This window comes from Macrobrachium rosenbergii, chromosome 47 (genome assembly GCF_040412425.1).
Source record: "Macrobrachium rosenbergii isolate ZJJX-2024 chromosome 47, ASM4041242v1, whole genome shotgun sequence".
Lineage (NCBI taxonomy): Eukaryota > Metazoa > Arthropoda > Malacostraca > Decapoda > Palaemonidae > Macrobrachium > Macrobrachium rosenbergii.
The window spans coordinates 41,508,418-41,534,611 of NC_089787.1; the positions used below are offsets into that span (position 1 = coordinate 41,508,418).

General features: G+C 38.5%; 1 protein-coding gene across 9 annotated transcripts in view; it reads right to left on the reverse strand.

Moving 5' to 3' along the window:
• Positions 1–26,194, reverse strand: part of LOC136830800 (phospholipid phosphatase 5-like) — a 152,693-nt gene that overhangs the window by 21,028 nt on the left and 105,471 nt on the right. For all 9 annotated transcript variants that reach the window (XR_010850751.1, XR_010850752.1, XR_010850750.1 and 6 more), the window contains 2 exons: positions 15,559–15,706; positions 1,887–2,036 (listed from right to left, as the gene is read on the reverse strand). Coding sequence is in view for 6 of the 9 variants with exons in the window: in XM_067090722.1 (XP_066946823.1) it covers positions 1,887–2,036; positions 15,559–15,706 (298 nt within the window). In the remaining 3 variants the exon portion in view is untranslated. The remainder of the gene's footprint in view (positions 1–1,886; positions 2,037–15,558; positions 15,707–26,194) is intronic.

Sequence of the window (26,194 nt, forward strand, 5' to 3'; positions counted from 1 at the left end):
ATTTATGGTGAATTTTGGAAAAAACTTTTTCCTTACGTCCCGCTGTAACTCGGTGAACATCTCAAAAATTCTTCGTCACTTTGTCGTAATGTTTGCACCGTTTTATATTAGTCGTTACATAAAGTTTTATATATGAAAATGTGTGCAATTTCATGTAGAATACAACAAAAAATAACTCATGGTTGTAGCTTATATCAGTTTTGAAATATTTTCATATAAATCACGATGTGCCAAAATTTCAACCTTCGGTCAACTTTGACTCGACCAAAATGGTCGAAAAACACTATTGTAAGCTAAAACTCTTACATTCTAGTAATATTCAATCATTTACCTTCATTTGGCAACAAATTGGAAGTCTCTAGCACAATATTTTGATTTATGGTGAATTTAAAAAAAAAAACTTTTTCCTTACGTCCGCACGCGGTAACTCGGCCAAACATCTCGGAAATTATTTTGTCACTTTGTCGTAATGTTTGCACCGTTTTATATTAGTCGTTACATAAAGTTTTATATATGAAAATGTGTGCAATTTAATGTAGAATACAAAAAAATAACTCATGGTTGTAGCTTCTATAAGTTTTGAAATATTTTCATATAAATCACGATAAGTGCCAAAATTTCCACCTTCGACCAACTTTGACTCGACCGAAATGGTTGAAAAACGCAATTGTAAGCTAAAACTCTTACATTCTAGTAATATTCAATCATTTTCCTTTACATTCTAGTAATATTCAATCATTTTCCTTCATTTTGCAACAAATTGGAAGTCTCTAGTACAATATTTTGATTTATGGTGAATTTTTGAAAAAAATGTTTTCCTTACGTCCGCTCGGTAACTTGGCCGAACATCTCAGAAATTCTTTCGTCACGTTGTCATAATGTTTGCACCGTTTTATATTAGTCGTTAAATAAAGTTTTATATACGAAAATGTGCACAATTTCATGTAGAATACAACAAAAAATAACCCATGGTTGTAGCTTTTATCAGTTTTGAAATATTTTCATATAAATCACGATAAATAGAAAAAATTCGACCTTCGGTCAACTTTAACTCGACTGAAATGGTAAAAAATTGCAATTGTAAGCTAAAACACTTATAGTCTAGTAATATTCAATCAATTACCTTCATTTTGCAACAAACGGGAAGTCTCTAGCACAATATTACGATTTATGGTGAATTTTTTAAAAAAACTTTTTTACGTCTGCGGGTTATGAATTCATGCATCATTTTGTGATAATATTTTCTGTGTTGCTTTGATCGTTTTGCAATTTGTTATATACCAAAATCATCGCAATTTAGTGTACAATACAAAGAAAAAAAACTAACTCATTAGCTTTAACCGTTTTGCTCACAGCGCGATTTGTATACAATTATATATGACATTTTTTTTCGTGCTGTCATATATTTCAATATTTATATATGATGATATTTTTTTTCATTTCTGATGGCTGCATACTCAACTTCAGGCAATGTCAAAAAAAGGAGCCAAAAAATGAACTCTTATTCATAAAAACTAAGCGTGCTGTGATTTTTTGAAAAAAACTTTTTTTCCGCTTTGGCGCTAACTCCCGAAGGCCGCCGGCATACGGCAGACACTTTCGGAAATAGAGGCTCGGCGTTTAAGGGTTAAGCTTGTGTATGTCAGTCTTGCTCTACTCAAAGGTTGCTAGTAGTCAAGCTAGTTATCCTGAAAACTATGATATCCCGTACAACTGAAGGTAAAAAATATAATAAAACCAACCGGAATCAAAGTCCATGAGACCATCTAAAACTGTTCAATCATGATAAGGACAAGCACATTCGAAGAGAGATAAGAATTAATTTATGCTAAATATGAAACAATGCAATGATTTTATCAATGACTGTTAATAAGATTGTAACTTACATGATGAATGTCCACTAGGAAAACTTTTACGTCCTTCTTCAATTGCACCTACTTCACCAGTACACAACGAACCAATATCGGTAGCATCTTCTAGGTCATTGTGATGACCATCAGGGAAACATCGATAGAAGAAATCAGGGCGTGGTCGACCTAAACATTATAAGGGAGACAAACATATTAATGGAAGATATAATATATTACTAATATATACTGAACAAATGACTTGTATTATCAATATTTTTATTAAACAAGATAAATTTTTCATACAAACCTATCACATACATTTGCATTCATGTTATTATGTCAAGATATTGCTGACTTTTGTATAACAGACAAAAGACGGGTGATAACTTATCAAAGCATATGCCACCTGGATCCTCAAGTATCAATCAAATGCCTTTTTCACTTTTCTTCAGGTCTGGATATTAGGCTGCAAGGAATCAACAAGCCGAAAGGTGGGAAGTCATGAGTGAGGGGTTTCCATGAAAAAATAATTTTTTGACAAAATTCAGGTTGTTTCATCATAAACCCATTACTCACATAAAGCCCAGACTGCAATTTATGCATGAGGTTTGAGCTGCTGACTGCTTTAAATTGTAACTGCAGGACCCACTGAGAGCACCTTGGAGATGAATATAAATAAATAAGGGACTCATGCCTCTGGCAAGTGTGGTAATCAATAATGTGGAACAGCAAAACCGCTTTAAGTCAATTATAAAATAAAGGCACCTGTAACTGTGCACATGACAACTGATTCAATGAGATATAGATGCCAGTGACCTTGGAAGTCTACATCTCATAGGATATCTTATGTAAGAGAGGAAGTCATGAGTCTGGAAGAGGATAATGATTCTCCTCAGTCATCCTCTGAAAGTAATACTTACCCAGTAACTACAACTAGTCACAAGGAACATGGATCATTCCATTTGTGTGTTACATCCCCAAGGTAATATCTTACAAGGGTAATACCACCTCCAGATACCTGTATTCTAAATTACACTGGCCATCCAAGAAACATTTACAAACTAACAGTGTGGAGAGAGCTCAGTTCTCATGAACCAGAATTCTGCCACTTTGCCATCCTACAGCCCTAAGAATAATTTGTTTGAACCTGTGGACTGTTTCTAGTGACATGTTTCCAGCCTGTAAAAAGGAACAACTTTAAATGGGTCACAATTGAACTTTTTGTTTTCTTGAGATAACATCAGGCATAAAAGCTCCTCTTTGTAGCTGGTGTAGGAAGCAAGAGCAGGATGGCAAAGGGTGTTGTGACCAGTTATGGCTGTTCCAGGGAGGTTTGAATACATAAAGGTATGAAATTTGAGCCATATTCCCTGGCACTGGGGCCAAGGAGGCCATTCAGCATTATCAGGGCAATGGGGATTAATGAATGAAATTTTTAAAGAAAAACGGTTATTAGAAACACAGAAACTACAGTCATACCCTGAACTTACGCGAGGTTAGGTTCCAGAACCCCTCGTGCAAGGCAAATTTTTGCATAAGTTTGGCAGTCTCTAAAAATGCTAATAAATGCTTATTTCTAATGTTTAAACTCTAAATATGACCGTAATCATGCTCCCAAATTATTAAGCTAACTTCTTAATGAAATTAAAAAGTTACTGTAATTTCATTTAAAAGTTAGCTTAATACATTACCCTTAAAAAAAGAAATAAATGGTTGACATAAAAATAGAGACTTGGAAGAGAATTTCTTTCCCTCTCCTCTTCCGACCATCTATTTTTAGAAGTCTACTCAACCTCTTTTTAATAACTTCTTTATTCTATGTCTCTTCCTCTTTGTTCTGAAATGCTTTTTCATGAACAAACAATGTTTTTTATTCGGACTAATACAACTCTTTAGTTATTATGTCTCCATGTTTTAGAACGTATTTGCCTTACTAGCGCATTTACAGTTCATAGATGGTACAGGTAAAATTAGATAAATTTAAACTATCTATTGTACAGGTAAAGACGTACAGAGAAATAATAATTTGTAAAAATGTGTGAGCGCTAACTACGAATGAGAGAGAGAGAGAGAGAGAGAGAGATTGTCCTTACTTAAAATATCAAGTTAAATTATTTATGAATTATTATGGAGACAGAGAGAAAAAAACATGAGAGAGAGAGAGAGAAGTTATTCTTAAGTTAGATGTCAAAAGATGGAAATTCATGATTTATGAAGGAAAAAGAAAGAAGAGAGAGAGACAGTACCAGAAATCTTTTGACACGTTGTGGGCAACGACTGACACATCTGACAGCTTTGCCCTCGCCCCTCTTTTCAAAGGTGTCTCAAAAGATTGGGAAATGATATTTGTTTAAAATATCACATAATTTACTATAGAAATGTATAAATTTTGTAATTATAGTTATATTATTATTATTATTATTATTATTATTAATCTTATTAATATTTTAAAATTAGTACTCATTATTAGGTAAATCATTTATCATACAAAACAAATAAATGTATACAAATAGCCATAAAAATTCTCTCATCTCTTACTGAGATGAGAGAATTTTTATGGTTACATGTATGTGTTTATTTTGTTTTGCTCATAAATAAATAATTTACCTAATAAGTACTAATTTTAAAAAATTTATAAGATTAATAAAATTATAATAATAATAATAATAATAATAATAATAATAATAATAATAATAATAATAATAATAATAATAATAATAATAATAATAATAATAATGAACCAAACAAAAACTTCTTTCAGTTTTCTTCTGAAGATGGAAAGAGAAATCTCCCAACAAAAACCTAGCTGTGTGGTTAGCTGGAGAACTTGGAATATACTTAGGTAAATTTTCAGAATCACATGTTAAACATTCAGTAGATTTCATAGAGAAAGTTAAGAACAAGAATATAAAGGGACATATGGTTAGTTTTGTGATGTAGTAGCTTTATTTACAAATGTCCCCTTAGATAAAGTTTTAGAATTTTTACAAACTAAGCATAATGAGGGCATTTTCAATCCAAACATAGAAATAAGTGTCTTCCTGGAGTTGATCAAATTATGTGTTAGTGATATTTATTTTACGTTTGAGGGACAAGTATACAAACAGAAATATGGAGTAGCTATGGGGTCCTCATTATCACCAATACTTGCTAATATATATATATGGAATATTTTGAGACTAATCTAGTTCCTAATATTAATGTCCCTAACTTGAAATTGAAAGGTTGGTGGAGATATGTGGTTGATATTTTTGCCATTCTGCAGGGTGATGAAAAGTGAAATAGAAATTTTTCTAGACTAACTCAATAGTTTTGATAACAATATCCAATTCACTCTAGAAAAAGTAACAATAATAAACTGCCCTTTTAGACATCTTGATAAAAAGGAAAGAAATAGGATATGAATTCAGCACATATAGAAGGCCCACACAAACAAACTCGTATATTCATTTCTTCTCTTTTCACAGTCATGATATAAAAATGGGTGTTCTAACAGGTTATCTCAGGGCAATGAGAACGTGTGACCCTTTGTAAGATAGATAAAGAAATAAATTACATTGATAAAAGCTTTGATACATTAGCATACCCGGAATGGTTCAGAAAAAGGGCACTCAACAAAGCTAGGAGGATTTTTACAGGAAAATGCAGAGTACATGGAATACAGAAAACAAGAAAATAGTTTCCCTCCCTTATATGCCTAAAATGAAACAAATTACATAAAAAATGAAAGAAATTAAATATAAATTTGTATATACCTTTGACAACACTGTAAAAAACAAAGTATGTAAAAATAAATTGGAAGGAGAAGATAGTAATGCAGATGATGTAGGGGGAGTATACATAATTAATTGCAACAATTGTAGAGACAAATATGTGGGTGAAACAGGTAGGGGAATAAGGACTAGAATCCAAGAACACAGGAGGGCAGTACAACTCAACTCACAGGGGAGTGATATAGCTAGGCATTGTTGGGAAAAGGACCATAGGATGGATTTTAAAAACAGTAGGCTTATATACAAAAGCAATAACATCAGTCATAGGAGGGTAGTGGAAGGGCACTCATCAGACAGATTAAAGTGATAGAAGGAAACAAAGGATTTACCTCAGAAGATCCCATAAGCCAATCTTTAATATTAAAAGAAGCTGAGATCGACCCTTCTGACCTGGAGGTTAGGTCTCCTGCCCAACAGACCGATGGTGACTACTCACATACCACAAGGATTAATACCACTGACCATCAGATCAGGATATCAAACTGACGAGATTAACAACTCTCAAGAGAATGAAAACCAGGACAGCCATCATATAAATGACAGCACAGGGAGAAGAAGTTCCAGAAGATTGCTGGGCCTTGAACCAGCCTGACTACCTCATCTCTTGAAAAAGGGTCACAGTTAGGACCTGAAAGTGCTCGAGATCAAAGTAATATGTAAATATTTACCAGTAAAAAAGTTATACACAAGAATCTTGTGGGTTTCTCTTTCCAATAATAATAATAATAATAATAATAATAATTAAAATTTATACATTTCTATAGTAAATTTTGTGATATTTTAAACAAACAAATATCATTTCCCAATCTTTTGAGGAAACCTTTGAAGAGAGGGGTAAGGGCAAAGCTGTCAGATGTGTCAATCATTTTCCACATGTCAAAAGATTTCTGATACTATCTCTCTCTCTCTCTCTTTTTCCTTCATAAATCATGAATTGAATCTCTCTCATCTTTTGATCTCTCTCTCTAAGAATCTCTCTCTCTCTCTCTCTCTCTGTGTGTGTGTGTGTGTGTGTGTGTGTGTGTGTGTGTGTGTGTGTGTGTGTAATAATTCATAAATAATTTAACTTGATATTTCAAGTAAGGACAATCTCTCTCTCTCTCTCTCGTGTTATTCTCTCTGTCTCAGTAATAACTGATAAATAATTTCACTCTCTTAAGTAAGGACAACCCTTATCTCTCGAGGATACACAAATGTCACGTGTCTGTGAAAAATCATGTATGACAGTTAGGTTCCAATGATAAGTTCGCTGGTCTGTGAATTCATGCAACTCGAATCATGTAAGATTGAGGTATTACTGTACACACAACATTCAAATAATTATACATTAAAAAACAAATTACAAATAGATCAAAATGTTGTTAAAAATATTTTTTTTATAAAGACCACAACCGGCTCAAGTAAAATCTTGGCATGAGATTACAGGTGAAAGTCATATTTTCTCCTGCTGCTTATAAATCAAGAGCAGAGCACTAGATTGCAATCAACTAACAGTAACTACTCACACCGAGCTCACACTGGTGCACTGCAACCATCTAAAATGTACTTGCATAGGCAGATCTGACCAATGCTCAATCGAATTAAGACAACTTTCACTGTACAGTTGCTGTTAAATTTTATAGGCCAGGGGTTAATATTGTTCCACAGGCTTATATACTTCTTACTGACAAAGGGCAGGGATACTTTTTCATGCATGGCCATCATTCAAAAGTGGTTTCCTTCACTTCCCTGTCCCATATTTCATTACCATGAATTTCCATAAGGGATGAAACCCAGTAGAAATTAAATTTCATGCTGACAAGAAATGAGAGATCCACTAGAGTTTTTTTTGCAAAAGGTTGGAAACTTTAAATATTCCAAATAGATTCAGAGTATCAAAAAATCATTTTCCCCTACTATTTAAAGCAAGTTCCTAAGCCATTACTAATGCTGTCAACTTTGGGGTAAATTTAGAAGCAGTCATGTGACACAGATATGCATGATTCATCCAATTGTTCAAGAATTTAGTTAGCAGTAAGTCTTTTATGGGAGAGCTCTTTTCTGAGAACTTTGGGCACATGGAAAATTCTGGTTATAATACACTGTGGGATATGAGAATGGTTCACTTCCTGAATTTTCTGCCTCTAAAGAATTGTTATTGATCATTTAATTTGAAAAAGCTTGAATACTCTTAGCCTGCTATATCTCAGTCATCAGCTTCTTTTAAGGCATCACAAGGAAGTATTTAAGGACAGACTTAATTCTGCAAAAATCCTACAGACTCAACTCCTCCCTCTGCAAATCAAGTGGTAATTCATGGGTATCCCCATAAATGCTCTCAATAAATGAGGTTCTAAATGCACTGGAGCATATTGTAGGGCTCTTTTTATTTTGTTTTACATTCAAAATGCTTGGTAGTCTTCTAAGTTCTACTGAAGAATCTATATCTAGTTCATAAAGCTTAAAGACTACAAGAGTCCCGACTCGTATCTCTTGTTGGTTGAGACTTTTTCCTTGCACCATCTCAGAAATTGGAGAAAATTTGCTATTAAAGGGAAAGTGGCATCAACTGGGTTAACGACACTCTCCAAACACTAATTGCAATATTGGCTCCACTAACCCTAGTAGAGGTTGATGTCTGAAGCTCTGTAAGGTATAATAATAGATTAAGGCACTTGTCCTAAAAAAAAAAAAAAACTTATTTCTTAAGACTTTGCTGGATAATCTCAATGTATGAAGCTACAAATTTTAAAGTTCCTGTGGAATCTGAAATTGTGGCTAAGAAAACAACTTCCTCCACTGGGGATCCTGCTATAGTCAAAATAGAGCAATTAGGGCAACAATCAGGTTCTTGAAACCTGAAGCTTGTCTCTGAACTAAATGATTAGTCTTAATGAAGGGGGAGTGTACACCTCCAGGTTTTACCAAAGATGTATCAGTGCTTCTACCTTCCAAGCTGCTTGGTCCCACTGGGCACAGCAATGAACTGCCAGCTTGCAACAAAAGCTCAATGCAAACAGATGCCACACTGATGCCAATGAGCCTGGGTGTAGTGACCATAAACAAAGTGCTGGAATCTTTATGGTGGGCAACTGCACATTCCAGATCACTCTTTTATATAGCTAGTTTGTTACATGGGCACTATTGCTGCTACACTCCTGGGCCTGATCAACTGGTTGGTCATTGTCTTATGATCCTATGGCTGAAGAGACAGTATGGGGATTGCTACTGCTGCAGCCACAACTCCAGTCGACTGCATGGTCACTATCTCGTAATGCCGTGGATGTCTTATTAATCCAGACACTGGTACTGCTGCTGTCCTTGGTCTGGAGCTCACTGGTCACAGTCCTTATGGTCATGAGGAAAAGCAGAACTTGGTTGTTCATTCCAAAACATCCCGAAGTGGCTAGCCTTCCACCTCTGCCTGTATTGTGGCTGAAGTCAGCCTGTCTACAAAAGGCAAATGTCAATCATTTTGAACAAGAAGTAGGATAAAAGCTAAGCTGTGATGTTGGAATGAGCTGCACTGGTGGGGGTGAACAATGGGGGGTCATGATGATAACTTGTCTCAAATACTACTGCATCACATCCTTATATGTGGGTTGTGTGGCTAACATAACCCCACTAACAAGATCATCTACTGGATGGCCTGGGTTGCATGTTTGGTTGACTATGACATAATTTGAAAATGGCTGCTCCCTGACTGCTACCAAGGAAGAGGAGGAAGATCCTACTGCCAGCCTGTATGTAAAGATGACTTCAAAGCTTAAAAGCCAGATACATCCACAGAATCACTACTGGCATGTCTCTCTTATGGGATTTCTTCCTGTAGAAAAGCAACTAGCATGTGGTATGAAAAATGAAGTACTCAAAGAACCTTGTATGGTCTACAAGAATTTAAGAATTTTTTTACGGTTATACTCCTCATGTATGTGATATGCTGACTGTGATGTACTATAATATAAATGGTGGACACAAGTAATACCAGTTTTGCTCCTCTTTCAGTTATAATTGTTATTTTCCTTTCTATTACACGGATCTGAAATTAATGCAATAAAAGCAAATCTACAACTATCCTAAAGAAAACAGCGCTAGTAGCTCTCCATTTGAGCAAATAAATACCAGTACTGTTCTTACATAATCAATCAGCAAACTGGTTGAAACTGGTGAAAACAGTTTAATGAGATGTTCAAATTTTCATCTTAAATAAGAAATATACTACAGTGGGTCCCCACTTAGTCACAGATCAGCAATCGCGGAATCAGTCAGTCGTGGGTTTTTCTTTGGACCGCTTCGGACCATATTGCGGATAATTCACATCGCATGCTTGGCTGTGTTGCATATATCAAAATATATCACAGGAAATTCACTACTTCGCAGATATTGAAACACTTTAGTATCACTGAAACACTTTAGTAATATCATTTCAAACACTTGAATATGTATTATTGAAGCACTGTACTACAGTAATACAGTATTTCAAAGTTTAAGATTAAGAGCCTGTGCACGTGCACGCTCTGCTCTGAATTTGTTGGTCTTGGGACGAACGTTTATCAAAAGACAAAAATACACTTTACAGTACATATTGATTACTGTACTGTATTTTGCTGTGTTTACATTAATATTACAGTACGGTACTGTAATCAGTACATTACAGTGAACCCTCGTTTATCGCGGTAGATAGGTTCCAGAACTGGCCGCGATAGGTGAAAATCCGCGAAGTAGGGACACCATATTTACAGTATTTATTTAACATGTATTCAGACTTTTAAAACCCTCCCTTTACATAGTACTGTTAACAAACCACCCTTTACAGTAATGTACAGATATCTACAATACGTACATACAGTACACAGGCACAAATGATAAGCAATAAAACAGTAAGTGAACATAAAAAAATAGAAAGATTGTTATGGTGCGTACTGTACAATTGTACAGTATTTTACTCACCACGATAGAGTTGGAAGTTACAATAAAGCCCTCCTCGTATGTACAGTACAGGCAGTCCCCGGTTTACGACGGTTCCGGCTTACGACGTTCCGAGGTTACGACGCTTTTCAAATATATTCATCAGAAATTATTTCCCGCTTACGACGCATGTTCCGGGTTACGACGCGTCGCACGCCGATCCGACGAAGAAATTTGGCCCCAAAACGGCAGAATAATCATAATTTGAAGGTTTTTGATGTAAACCCAATAATAATGCAGTTTACGTCGTTTTCAATGCACCCAGAGCATTAAAAGTAAGGTTTTCTTATGATTTTTGACGATTTTCCGGTTTACGACGATTTTCGGGTTACGACGCGGCGCAAGAACGGAACCCCCGTTGTAAACCGGGGACCGCCTGTACTGTTAACAAACCACCCTTTAATGTACAGAACACTTAATGCATGTACAGTACCCTAATCTAAAACAGGCACTAATATTAAAAAGTTAGAATATTAAAGTATATAAAGAAATAAAGATTGTTACTGTACCCACCATGAAAGAAGTTGAAGAAAAAACTTGAATGATGATGGCGATGAATTTGCTGCACAGTAGAAATGATGATGATGAAGCTGATGATGTCTTCTACTGTGCAGCCAATGATTGTATTTTACGTCTCTTCAGACTGAGGTGTCTTTTCCTGGGACACCTCTTCAACTTCTTCCTGGGACACTTCTTCAATTTCTTCCAAGGCATAGTAGCAGGAGGAACTGGCTCTTTTTGCGAGGCTGGAAGAACATTGTGATCGGAAGTTGCTGCCGCTGCTTCTTTTTTCGATCAAAGAGCATCCTGTAGGAGTCATGTCTTCATCGATTTTGTTGCAGAACTGCAGAGAACGAACCATATCCTCGTCCCATTCTTGTGACAATTCTTTCAGCTCCTTCGCTAGGTGTCAGAGCTTGGCAAGCCGTTCTAATGTTAAGCCTGTTTCTTCGACAACTTCTTGGGTCTCTTCCTGTGGTTCATTTTCTTCCTCACTGGCTGATTTTGTCAGGTCTTCGAGGTCTGGCGTCAGTTAGCGGCTGGGGATGGCAGTCCAACAACTCGTCAACGCGTCTTCCGTCGTCATGTCGCCAAACCCGTCACCTCCAATTATTGCAGCCAACTGCACAGATTTCCGTACTGCAGAGTGTTGAATCTCGGCAGGCGTAAATCCCCTCGTCGTCGTAAACAATCTCGACCACAACTTCCTCCAGCTCGGCGTTAACGGTAGCAGGTTTCATTTCTTGCAGTGCCTTCTGGATGTTCTGAAGGCACGTGGCAATTGTGTACTGCCGCCAGTACGCCTTCAAATTGAATGTTTCATCCTCATCTTCTTGGGCGGCATCCACACACGCAACGAGGTCCGCCAAGGTATTCTTCGTGTAGAGGGCCTTGAACGCCCTGATAACCCCCTGGTCCATCGGTTGAATTAAGGACGTTGTGTTGGGTGGCAGGAACTCAACCTGAATGCCCTCATGCGAAAGATCAGTCGCGTGTCCACCAGCGTTATCCAACAGGAGAAGGATCTTAAATGGCAAGCCCTTCTCTAAGAGATATTTACTGACTTGTGGGATAAAACACTGGTGGAACCAGTTGGAGGTCAGCATCTTCGTAATCCATGCTTTTGGATTATGCATCCAATACACGGGAAGGAGATTCTTATTTTTATTTTTCAAAGCACGAGGGTTTTTCGACTTATAAATAAGCCCTGGCTTTAGCAAAAATCCCGCAGCATTGCCACACATCACGAGGGTAACACGATCTTTGAATGCTTTAAAGCCAGAGGCTTTGGCTTCTTCTTTGAACAGGAAAGTTCGCGATGGCATTCTCTTCCAAAACAAACCCGTCTCGTCCATATTAAAGACTTGTTCGGGCTTGTATCCACCTTCAGCGATAATATTCTTGAACGTCTCATTCGCGTAAGTTTCAGCAGCGACCGTGTCAGCGGAAGCAGCCTTGCCATGCAGGGAAACGCTTTTCAGGCGAGCGTTTCTGAAACTCGCGAACCATCCTTTGCTGGCGGTAAAATGTCGTGTCTGAGGCTGGGAATCAGTGGATGTCCTGCTTGAGGTTCATCTACATCATCTTCGTCGTCTTCCTCTTCTTCTTCAGCGTGGTCGCCATCATCTTGAGGTTCCTTTGCCGCGAAATTCTCATACAACCTCAAAGCCTTGGTTCGGATGGTGTTCATATCCAAGGCTATTTTCTTCTTCCGGCAGTCGGCAATCCAGATTGACAAAGCACCTTCCATACGGATGATCGTTTTATTACGAGCCGTAACAATTCGCTTTGCTGACTTGCTAAAGGTGATGGCAGCCGTCTTCCTAATCTTCGCCTCACCCTTCTTAATGTAGCTTAACGGTGGATTCATTCACTCCAAAATGGCGGCCACGCCGCAGAACTTCTCCCTTCCTTCAACATATCGAGAAGTGTCACCTTCTCAGCAATCGTCATCATTTTCCGTTGGCGTTTAGGCTCAGTACCAGCCTTAGCAGAAGCAGAATGCTTGGGAGCCATTGTAGGGGTTAAACAAAGTTAAAAAAAAAGTTCAACTTCAAACACACACTGTCACGCACAGCACTGGTAATGTAAACAGCATCTATCTACCGAGAGAGCGGGAAACGAAGTGGCCGCGAGAAGATGCTGCGGGTCAGAGACAAGGGAAGCTGCTGCGGGTCAGAGACAAGGGAAGCTGCTGCGGGTCGGAGAAACGGTCAAAACACCAATCACAGGCGAGATTACAAAACTTGGGAGCTGATTCGTCATCTATCACCAATGGAACCAATCACAGCCCATCTTACATGCTAGTTTCAAATTCAAATATACTTTACGCTATTTTATGCTTTTTTTGTTGTAGTAGTATAGGTTTATTCGAGATGTGATTTTTGCAACAAACAATATTATTGGATGCAGTACAAAAGATTCATGGAAAAGATGCACATTCATTACATTTGTATTTTATAATTAGTATATATGTAGCCATCAGCAGCCTTACACCATTCAAATATGACAATGTCAGACTGCATCTGATTAGCGTTTCATGTTCAGTTTAATTTTACTAGTACTATAATGAATTATCGTATGATCACATTCTCTTTTGTTTAATTTCATTTTGTACTGAATTATATGTCATAATGCAATGAACCAACAGTACTAGCAGATATTAATAATTATTAATGGAATTAATGAAATATTTGGGTCTTCATATATCGCGACTATTTTTGAAATTTCCGGAAAATCCGCTGTATATTTTCTCTTATAATAAACATACGTAATGGAAAAAATCCGCGAAGTCGTGAATCCGCGATAGTCGAACCGCGAAGTAGCGAGGGTTCACTGTAAATAATTTTATATAAATGTATTAATTCACAAAAATGCTAACATAAAAATTACGTACGAAGATAGCTGTGAGGTAAGCAAACCTACCGTTTCATTCGTGCGTAAGTTTATGTAACAATAGTTACACATCGTTCTACAAACTACCCATGTATTTTAGATGTGCTCTAAACTCATCCTAAAACACTTTACTGTACTGTAATATTTCAAAATCATTTTACAAAACACAAAAAAACAATAAAATTGCACAGTTGCGCAGTACATGATGTGCAAAACATACAATGTGTAGTTGACCTAACCTTGCACAATTCTCTGCTAAGATTTAAAGCATAGTATTTGTGGCAAGTTTTAAATTGTGCGTACGTACGTACACATGTAAGTTATCTTCATTGGACTGTACCACCATAAGAAGCCTCCTAAACATCCTGCTTCTGCTACGGCTCATGAGAAAAGAGCCAAACCATCAGAGGAAGTTATTAATACAGCAACATATGTTGTGTGATGAAGTGAAAGTGGCACCCCCAGAGGAGTTGTAGTACATATGTAACTCCTCTGCTTTGCTGTGCAGTCATATCATCATTCATTCAACCAACTGCACTGCTAAATCATCATAGTCACCTTCAATCAACATAGGTCACTGGTGAGTACCCATATGATTTACCTAACCTTAATATTTCTCTCTCTCTCTCTCTCTCGTGAATTAACAATGTCCCCCTTGAAAAAGACAACAGGACTGCATGAATAATAGTACGTAGCTGTAAGCCATAGTATGTCTAACGTTGTAAGATGACATTGAAATATTAAAAATTCTTAGTCAGGCCCTAAAAGCACCGATTAGCTACCTAACAAGTCGATGACTAACCTGGAATGAAAATCTGTTTTCTACATTTTAACATTTTTACGAAAGGCTATAAATGGACTGCACCCTCCTTTTGTTGGGTTATATCACTTAGTTTAGGATGATATTTTAAGATACATTTGGGGTTTTAACTATTAAAATAGACAATTATAAGCATTTTTATTGGGGGTCTTTGATGTTTTAATTATTAAAGCAGGCAGTTATAAACATTTTTTGATGGGTAGGCCAACTTAACGCGGATATCTGCTTAACGTAGGTGGTTGTGGTCCCTATCCGCCGCAATTACTGGGGGTCCACTGTACTATATTTAACATATTATGAGAGAAAAACATATGCTGGCAGGGAAATGAAATATATAATAGAGATAATTAATCGTGAAAAGAAAATGGATATTAAGTAAAATGTCTGGGTGATGTAACACACCAGATCCATGAATACTGACACTCCTGGCAGCACAGGACCTGCTCCCCCCCTCACCCAACCACCACCACCATATACAATGCTACTGGCTGGCTGCCAGCAGCACTGTGCAACTAAAGCATTTGAGGTATTTTATATCCAGGGAAAAAAAAGTATAAATACTGTTATGGGTTTTAAGTTTGTTGTGAAAAACCAACCAATGACAAGAGAAGGTGGGGGCAAACCATGGTTATCTCAATTAGTTGGCCACCTCTAACACGGTAGTTGAAGCTCAAGTTAGGCTAAGTCTCTAACATATGTCAAGGAGTGAAAAATTACAAATTTTAAAAACAGAGGCAGGAAGTTACATAAACCAATCTACATTTCAACTTACCAACAATAATCTTTATAATATTTGTAATAACACCATTCAGTCCTAAAGCCAGGGATAAGGATAAAAGAGACTGACTGAACTCTGTCTTATCCCTCTTCTTTATAAAGTATAGAAACATCACGGACGTTGGGACTGCAAACACAAGAGGCTGTAAAAAATGAAATACATATTAATATTCAAAGAATACTTTGCAGTGGACCCCTTCCTATTCGGGGTTCTGGATTTGCAGCTTCACCTATTCGCAGATTTCTCTGTGGAACATATATACACATTATTTGCGGAAAATTCACCTATTTGCGGTATTTTTCAAAGAGAAATATTCACAAATTACTGTATTTTTATATCACTTTCGTGACTAAGTGAACTTTTTGCAATAAAACTATTAACATATTCAGGTATAAGCATTTTTAGAAGGTATTTTGGTGTTTTGGACTATCAAAATATTGTAGGCAGTTACAAGTGTTTTTAGAGCTATTTGCAGGGGTAGTGGTATGCATCCCCAGCGAATACCGGGGGTCAACTGTAATATGGAAATATTATTAAATTGCAACCTATATGGACCATCCTACCCTTTTGTTAAGAATAATGCAATTGAATTTATAGAAAAAAGAATTCAAAGATACTTTTAGTTTTACAGATACAAGCTATTCTACAATAATATATACAGTACATTGATCACAGTATAAATTTTAAGACTAAAAATGACATTTTTATGATAAAGTAAAATTTTATATATACTTACCAAGCAATTACATAGCTACTAGCTTTCTACACAGCAGTCTAACGAAATTCAAATTTTCGCAGTGGCGCTGCCATCACTAGTGTAGGTGACAGGGTCCTGCCCACTTTCAGGACTGCTACGTACAACTCAGCATATAGCTTCAGTTCATTTGATGCCTAAATGTCCATTGAGGGAAGGAGGGTGGGCTCCCATTATGTAATTGCTTGGTAAGTACATATAAAACTTTATTTTACCAAAAAATGTCATTTTTATATAAGTGACTTACAAAGCAATTACATAGCTGATTCCACATTGCAAGGAGATGGGAATCGTGGACATGTTCTAATCCAAAACATTAATAAAGATAATGACTTTGAACTAGAAAGGTTGCTAGCATTGGGTCAATGCTTGTTGTACCTTATCTGATAAGAGATCTGCTTTGGGGGGGGTATCGCCTGTGGTCGACACTCATCTTAACCTGTAGAGGGCGTGGCAGTATTGGCCAAGAGCCGCCCCACTTCAGTGGGTACTCCGCAGCCATGGAAGTTCACCAATGGCTAACAAAGACAAAAAATGGCACCCTTGCCCTAGGCATAGACCAGATTAACACAACACTATCACCTACAACCAAAATTATGAATCACCACCCCAACCATTAAAAACTGGCAGGTACTCCAAGTACACTAAACCTTCAGGCTTCCCTTACCTCAACGACCTTACAACAAGGTGAAGAGATAGTAGAGGGACAGAGAGCCCCTATGCTTCCTTTCCCAACTATGCCAGCTACGGATCGTGGAAGTTGGCGCCAAGCGCCCGCAGTTTGGCATTGAGCACCCCACTGTTGACACCAAGCGCCCAAATGTTGGTGGCAAACACTCCACAGCTGGAAGTTGGTGGCAACTGGTCGGGTGGGGAAGACTGACGAAGCTGGCGCCAAGCGAGTTGAAAAAGAGGGGTGTTCTGGGCTGAGTGCAAGCACTCGAACCTCATGAGCTTTGACCTTAAGGGAAGATCAAACATCTTGAACTTGAAAATGCACTTCTGTAATTGAACTTCTAAGAAAGAAAGACAGTGCATTCTTTGACAGAGGGCGTGAAGGGTTCTTCACTGAGAACCGAAGTTTGTCAGAGGGTCCTCTGATCTTTTCAGTCTTCTGAAGATAGTACTTCAAGGCTCCCACAGGACAAAGAAGTCTCTCCTCCTCCTCTGGCCCGAGGATGTCTGTTACTCTCTTAATAATGAATGAATGAGGCCATGGCTTGTAAACGTCCTCATTCTGGGCGAGGAAACCAAGAGAGAGAGAGAGAGAATACTGCATTTCCATTTGAAAAGCCTACTCTCATGTTGAACACTTGCTGCTCGCTAATGCGTTGGGGGATCGCTAGTGCCACAAGAAAGAGAGCCTACTTCATGAGATTCTTAAAAGAGGTCGAGCTGAGGAGTTTGAGAGTTGAGATTGTAAGCCACTTCAGAACAACGTCCAAATTCAAAAGAAATTCAGGCTTTTCTAATTTGGAGGTTTCAAAGGAACTGATAAGGCCACTGAGGTTTTAAAACAATAACCTATACCCCTTGAAGGTAGAGGGAGGCAACTTCCTATTAGTCCTCAGGAAAGGTAAAAAGTCAGCTAACTGGCTTATAGAGGTCTCAGAAGACGAAACATTATTTTGTCAGTACTATCCTCTGCAAACTGACCACTTGGATTGGTAGAGCCTGCTAGCAGAAGATCTTTTGCACCTAGCAAAAGCTTCTGTAGCTTGCTTCGAAAAGCCTTTTTACTCTGATGAGGCTCCTGACAGTCTGAAGCCTGTCAGGGCCAGAGAGGACAATCCCTGATGGGACCTGAGGAAGTAGGGCTGTTTGAACAGCGACTGTCTTTGTGGCAGAAGTCTTAAGAAGTCAATTAATAGACACAGCAGATCTGGAAACCATTCCTTCCTGGGCCAGAACGAAGTGATCTGGGTCAATGAAACGTTCTGGTGAGAGGAAAACTTGCTGATCGTCTCCCTGATCAATCCAAAAGGTGGGAAGGCATGGACATCCAGGCCCATCCAATCCAACAGCATGGCATCTGTTGCCCATGTGAGAGGGTCCGGGACTGGGGAGCAACAGGGAGACAAACGATGATTTCTCGATGTTGCGAAGAGGTCCACAGTTGGTTTGTCTCAAAGTTTCCAGAAATCGTCGCATACGAGGGAGTCACAAGTCCACTCCCTCAGCAGCACCTGATTGCAGCGATTCAAATCATCTGCAAGGACATTCATTTTTCCCCACAAGAAGTGAGTAATAATCTTCACCTGGTACTGATCTGCCCAGAGAAGGTCTTTCGCCGACTCACAGGGAGAAAAAGAGTGGGTGCCCCATGTTTGCGGACATACGACAGTGCTGTGGTGTTGCCCACGTAAACTGCCACTGCTTTGCCACACACTAAAGGAGAAAAAACCTGGACACTCAGTTGAATGGCCCTTAGTTCCTTCACATAGATGTGGAGCTCTCTGGATCTACAGGTCACATCCTTGAGAATTTCCAACTCCCTAGAAGGGCTCCCCAAACCTCCTGAAGTGTCGGAATAAAATTCTGGGTGCAATGGTAAAAGAGACTCCCATCTCGAAGTCTTTCTATGGACAACCACCAGTCCCATTGGGTCTATCCATGCCAGCATGCTTTAGATAAAACTGAAGAGGCCTCATATGAACCCTGACCCTCTTTACAAATGGTTCTAATGAGGCCCAGGTCCCCAGACTCATCCACTGAAGCACTTAGCAAGTCCATGGAGAGAGAAGCAGCCAATGATTGAGACAGAGACAAACGTTGACATCAGGAAGGTGAAGCCATTTCCCAAGAGGAGCTAGGATTCAAGAGAACACTTTTGGGGCGGTGGACATGCTGAAGACATGGCTCAAAACTGGAGAACTTTGCCCTGATAAACAAGGTGCAGGAATTTTCTTGAATCTGGGTGTATTGGGACATGGAAAAAAGGGTGTCCTGCATGCCCAGGGTAACCATCCAGTTGACCCGAAGGAGAGAGGACATGACCTATTGACTGGTTTCCATTTGAAATTTGCTTTTCAGCACAAAATGATTCAGGAAGCTGACATCCAGAACTGGCCTCTGGCCCCCTGATGGCTTGGGGATCATGAAGAGACTGTATTAAAATCCCTCCGAGTTGAGATCTAAAACCTCCTCTATTGCCCCTTTGTGAAGAAGGGACTCTACTTTTAGAGAAAAAGCAGCAAGCTTCTTGAAGTAAGCCAAGTAGGCATTCAAGTTGATCAGTGACTTGGATAAGGGAGGTTTTTCATGGAAAGGGCAGGTACATCTTTTCCTGAATACTTTGACTACCCAAGGTTGTGCCCCTCTGCAGCTCCATTCCTCCCAAAAGAGATGTAGCCTGGTCCAACCAAGGGGCTAAGGACTGTGTTCTCATTTCTTAGCAGCTGGTAAAGACATTTTGGTCAATCTAGAGGGGGGCGTAGATTGGTCCAAGGTCTAGATTAAGGTCCATACTTTCCTCCTCGAAAGGGGTGCTGTAGAGGAGAGAAGGACTTGGTTGTTGTTGCGGGAGCTTCCTTAGGCCACTTGGAAAATTGAGCCAGAAGATCAGTCATTAATTTCTTCTGAAGGTCAGAGATGATCTCCTTAACAGTGTCTTGGGGCATGAGATGGGATATGCCTAATGGAGAGAACAAGAGAGCTGACTTCTGTGTTGAGGTGGCCCTTTAGTAACAAAGGCGCACCGCAGCTCTCACTTCTTCACAATTCCCTTCAAAAACAGGGAGGTGAGCTCGGAAGAACCATCCCTGCGCAAGACAATACTCCGAACCAGTCAGAAAAGAAATTTTCAGCCAAGACCAGACAATCCTCGATTTTTCTAGTTAAAGTCCCCACCGTCCAATCAAGGAAGCAAAAAATTTCTAATACCTTGAATAGGTTCTTGGCAAGACGGTCCAGTTTGGGCAACAAGGAAATATAGGCTGCGGAGAATGCAGAATGAAGAGTGGCATCAACTAAATTGGAGAAAACCCCCTGGGAGACGGCAGAGACTCCCAAGAAGGGAGCTTCCCAATGGCAAATAGTCGATAATTTTCTTGAGAAGTTTGGAAGGAGGGCTTTACCGTGGTCCCTCTTCATGGCCAGCCACTCCTCCACTTCTCAAAAAACTTTCTTTGAGGACGAGGAAAGCACTAGCTTGGGGAGGCAAACGACGTCAGCAGTTTGTTTCCTCATAAGAAATGTCGAGGCTGGGGAAACAGGAGCAGCAGGCTCAAAGAAATCTGGAAAATTCGCCAGAAAGAATCTTAGCAACAACAAATAAGCAGACGAAGGAGAGGTATCTTGATCCAGTTCGTCCTCGTCCTCTTGGAAACGAGTTTTTTTTTTTTTTAAAAAGCCCATAAATAAGCTGATACTTAATCGGGGCTAAAGGAGAATCTTCCTGAGCTGATGAAGAAGGAAGAGGCACCAAGCACCCCACTTCTGACGCCGAGCACCCAAATGTTGGCGCCAAACACTCCACAGCTGGCACTGAGTGGTCCACAGTTGGCACTGAACGGTCCACAGTTGGCACCGAACACCCTGAAGTTGTCACTGAGCGCCCGGAATTTGGCACCAATACACTCCACAGTTGGTGCTGAGCGGTTGGGTGCAAAGTGGGCGCCAAGCGAGTTGAAATAGAGGGGTGCTCCGAGCTGATAGCATGCTAAGCAGACGGTGACATGAGCTTACTCGAAGTATCATGTCACTTAAAGACATAAATGGGTGCTCGTGACTCGACAGAGGTCCTGGACTATCCCAAGACGGTAGATGATGAGCAGAAGACGTGGTAGCAGGAAGAACAGCGAAACCGCAGGGAGGCTGACTAACACTTATATCACTTGACAGGAGGAGGAGAGCTATCTGCCACATCGAATTGTCTTTTCAAAGGCTGATAAACGGAAGATCGACGCCGCTGACGCCTTGTGTCCAGCAAAAAGTCTTCCAAATCCGATGATAGATGAGAAGCACTGAACGAGACGCATTTTCAGCAGCGCTCTCTTGTAGCCTGTGACCGTGCAACAGGCTCAACGGAGGGGGTCTAATTTTACACCCCTCAATGCAATAATACATGCTTGAAGAGCTGGAGTCTGACATATTTGATTATCTTAGAAATAAAGTTAACTAACGATATTACTAAGATAGGAAAAGCCACCACAAAAAATAAGAGAGAATACTTCACCAAAGATACAGGACAAAAAATCCAAAAAAGATGAAGCAGCAACTGCAAAAGGCTACAGGCATTAATTGGGAGCTGGCAGAAAATGAATTGAAGTGCCATGCTGAGTTGTACCTTGCAATCCCGAAAGTCGGTGGGACCCTGTCACCTACACTAGAGATGGCAGCATCACAGCGAAAATTTGAATTTCATTAGACTGCCGTATAGAAAGCTAGTAGCTATGTAACTGCTTGGTAAGTCACATATAAAAATATACACTTTCACAAAAACAACTCACTATCTTGTTCTAACTTCCAACCCCTGTGAGAGAGAACTTTGAATACAACTACTGTCAACATCATTTTTATATACAATATGACTTCTTATTAAGAAGTTAATTACAGTATAGTGCTGTACAGTATTATCATTACATGCCTTAACAAGACCAATAAACTAACATTCTCAGCTCTCATGGGGTTGGACTGAAGTGTTTGTAGACTGAATAAACAAAAAATATTGAAGACTGACAATTCTTTCAAGCATTTAATTCCAAGATTTGATATTTGTAACTGGCTGAAAATTATGCAGTCACACAAAACATGTTTAACTGTAAAAGCTGTTTTGCAGTTAGGATAGGGTCATATAGGTTATTCATCAAACACCCATGGGTTAAACAAGTGGGACAAATTCAAAGTCAGGATAAAATTACCTAAATATGGTGCTCATTTTGAAATGAAGAACATCACAGTCCAGCAGTGTATTTAATCTGTTTTCAGACTCATTATGCCAATAACTTATCAATAAGAGGAATTACTAGCCTATACAGTGTACAATCTGGCCACCTAACAATGTTGTTTTCACAACAGAAATACACTGTATCTGTAATATGGTTACCATTTGTTTGTTAAGCATATGTCACCACAGACTGGGATATTATCCACTCCAAAAAGAACGCCACATGAAAGTAATATTTTCCCATATTCAAGCTGGTTCCATTCGTCTGACCACTTACAATAAAAATTTTATATATGTTCAGTTTCTAATTAAAACTGAACATCAGACTTTTAAAGCAAATCCTGAAAACATATTCAGCAGAATATTCAGCATTTTCCATTTACCCAAGCATACATTTTTAATATGTAAAATTTATCAAATACAATCTAGTATACAGTATTTAGTACAGTATTATCAAATACAATATAGTATATAAAGTAAGAACCCTTCAGGCCAGCCATATGAGATGAGCTGTCAGCTCAGCAGTCTAGTTAAATTATTTCCTATCAATGATAAACTTACAGCTTTGGCTACTTTATCAGCAACTTCATTTCCCTTACTACATAAGCAAGCAGCAGTCAAACTGATTCCTACATTTATATGCTTCATATAATTTGCAGAATGAAAATCTCTTGGACAAAATGACTTTTAGAGCAATCATTTTGAACGCTTCCAAAAACACTTTTTTTTTTTTTTTTTTTTTTTTTTTTTTTTTTGCAATTATCCAATTATTTTGGGGTTTCTCCATGCATAGTGTATTCAGCATCCTTAATCTTTGTGCAATTCCAGGTCCAAACCTCTATCACAGTTTTAGTCTTCACTGCCATCTCCTATTGCACCTTCAAAATCTACCCATTACGTCTCCTTGCACTAATATATCAATGACTGTGTATATCACTAAAGGCACAATTTAGATGGTACCAAAAGTTCTTTGCAGCAACCCTTTGGCCACAGCTCTATTTCTATCTGCCTTTTACTTTTACTGTTCTCTTCTCTCTTCTTACTTAGCTTCCCTAACTTTGCCTTAATAAAATTGGCATCCCCTTTATGAACAAATCCCATGGATGGACCCTATGAGAATTTAGAAATGACTCGCTTGTCTCATTTAACAAATTCATCATAATACTGTAATATCTGTTACAGTAATTTGCTGCTTTTCTTCCCACTTTCATTGTATATATTTGGCCATTTGTCTTGGTCCAGCTGGCCAATTCCATTCTATTGTAGCATTTTTACTATATTTAGGTACACATTCTTCAAAAAAAGTCATCTACTATAGTGTAAAGGGCTTAATTTTCACTTTAATTACAAAAACTTCAGACACCAAATCACACAATCTAAACAACACAGAAATCCATATAGAGTATAAAATTTCAGATAAGATAAAAAAAACGAAGGATGAATCATTATTATTAGCCCAATGAGACCAATGACTCACATTTCTAGGCATTTATATCATAAGGTAAAGTTGAAGTTGAATGCCAAAGTAGGAATAATCCAAAGGGAAAATGTGAAAATCAAGGGGCAGAAATCAATACAACAGTGGCTGAAGCAATGCTGCTAAGAACTTCTAGCATCATCTACATTGTAAGGTACAATAAGTGGTAATCCCTCCCACTGCCCATTCCCAGCCTGAACACTGAAAATGACTCTTTTTATCATTTTTTACCATATAATCAAAAGATGTTATTTTGAAGAATGAAAGGCATAAGTAATTAGAGCAATTACACATCATGTGTACAACCACTTCTAATAAAATCTGATTCAAAAGTCCTTTTCTCCAAAAACAGACATGGCTATTGTAATCTGTCACCCTCAATCGTTTGTACAGCAACTTTTTTGTTCATGGGGTTCGACATGAAATGTGTTTTCTCAACTCTCTTCCGTCCTATGCTACCTCCTTTTTCCATGATTTCCCAGGCCTTAGTAAAGACCTTTGTCCTGCTACTTTTAAACCCACTGATCTTCTGGCCAACTACTCCTCATAACTTATCACATGTCCAAACCATCTCATGCTTTGAGATATGTTTTCCTGCCAGCCTCTTCAAACCATCCACATCTCAACACTAATTTCACATTCATAATAAATCTTCCCATCATGCTCTGGGTATGAATTTTAACATATGGCCAAACTTTTTTGATGTCTCCTCATGTTTCCGTTGCACACAGTAGCAAAGGCCTTACATACCCTTCTTAAATCTTTGCTTTCCTAAAGGGACTAATTTTCTAATAGTCTAACCATCTCTTCCTATTTTATCAATAGGTCAACTAGTCTCTCAACTCCTGCTCCACAAGTTCAGTGTCGCCCCCCACCCCCAACAAGTTAAGAGAAATCTATTTCTTCAGGATTGCATAACTAATGTAACTGGGCTCTTTATTTTACTTCTCTTTCCCATTTGTCCTTGTAGTAAATTTTGGGCAAAGAATTTTCTCATCTACGAATATTCTGCAACTGAGTACCTGGTGACACAATCTGCTACACTCAGTACAAAATACGGAGTTTACCGCTACATCTTTCCCAAAACAACCATATGATCACTTTCTCATAATACTCCTCCTATACTTCCATTCCAGTTACCATAAAGCTTTGATTGCAATAATTTTCAGTTCTCTCTTCCCCATTCCACTTATCAACCTTTTACACATATCCACAAATTCATTTCTCATTTTACCAGATCTGCACAAAGTAGTTTCCTTGGGCACCCTTTTCTAAACTTGATGACTGACAGATTTCAACACTTATATTCTTCTGATACACCTACCAATGTCTTCATTCTATATCTAGTGTTACAGTAGAGGAACATTACTATATCAACGAGTCTTTCTGGTACTCTCTGCCTTGGTATGTTCGTATAGTAATCTGTCTGGATGCTATGTCAAATGTTTCAATATCCACAAATGTGTGGTACAAGTCTCTGGCACTTTGCATGGTACCTTTCTTGAAGTTACCTCATTATCCAGACTGCTTCTGCTATTGATCTCTGACATTAAGCCAAACAGACAACTATCAATTTTAATCATTTTTCTCATTTTTATCCTGCACCTTTATCAATACTTTTTACAGCATGCTCAAGTAATTTCCCCATTGCAGTGCATCCCCTTTTCCTTTCTAAGCCATGACTGTTAGGATGTTTTCCACTCTTCAAGTCCTATTTCTTTATATTTTCTAGTGATCACTATGACCAGCTAATCAGTTATTCTTTTTAAGTCCTTTGTTTTCCAGGTGGTAGTGCTTTTCCTTTTAGCCTTTTAACCTCTAACTTTCGCTACTGGTGCCATAATCCTCCAGTTCATGTTCAGTTTCTTTTGCTTACAAAATAATACCTCCATTGCTCCAGTACCTCTACTTTCAACTTTAAACTTCTCCATTTTCATCTTTTATACACTCTGGCCTCTGTTACAGCTTTCCTCAGTCACTTTGCTATCTTGGATATTTTCTCTTTTCCTTCTGCAATGTTAATACTAAGCTTTCCTTCCTCCTCTTCTCTTCCATTATCACCTGCTAAAAGGCCTCCCTCCTCTTTTCCCTTTTAAACATTTCTGTCCTCTTCCCTGCCTGTCCTCTGCCAGAGCTTGGAGATGTTCTTCTCTTCCACTGCTCTTTGAACATCTTGATCCCACCAACATGTCTCTCTACAGCCTTCCCAGTGTCACTCCACAAGCTTTTGCCATTTTATGTATGACTTCTTTCACTGGTTTCTACTAACCACTTTTTAATGCTATATTTGATCGGCTCTTTTTTTCATTTTTACATTACTCAACATTAAATTAGCTCACAACTCTCTCTGCTAAGCAAGCAAAACTAGTATGCCAGTGCAACCTGTATTTGATGCTGTAAATTAATTTTATCCTAACAAAATCTAACTGCATACAATCTTTTCCACTCTCTAAGTTATGGACTTTTCTCTCAGCTTCTGAAACACTGCAGCAAATTCAGACTGTGGCTTAGG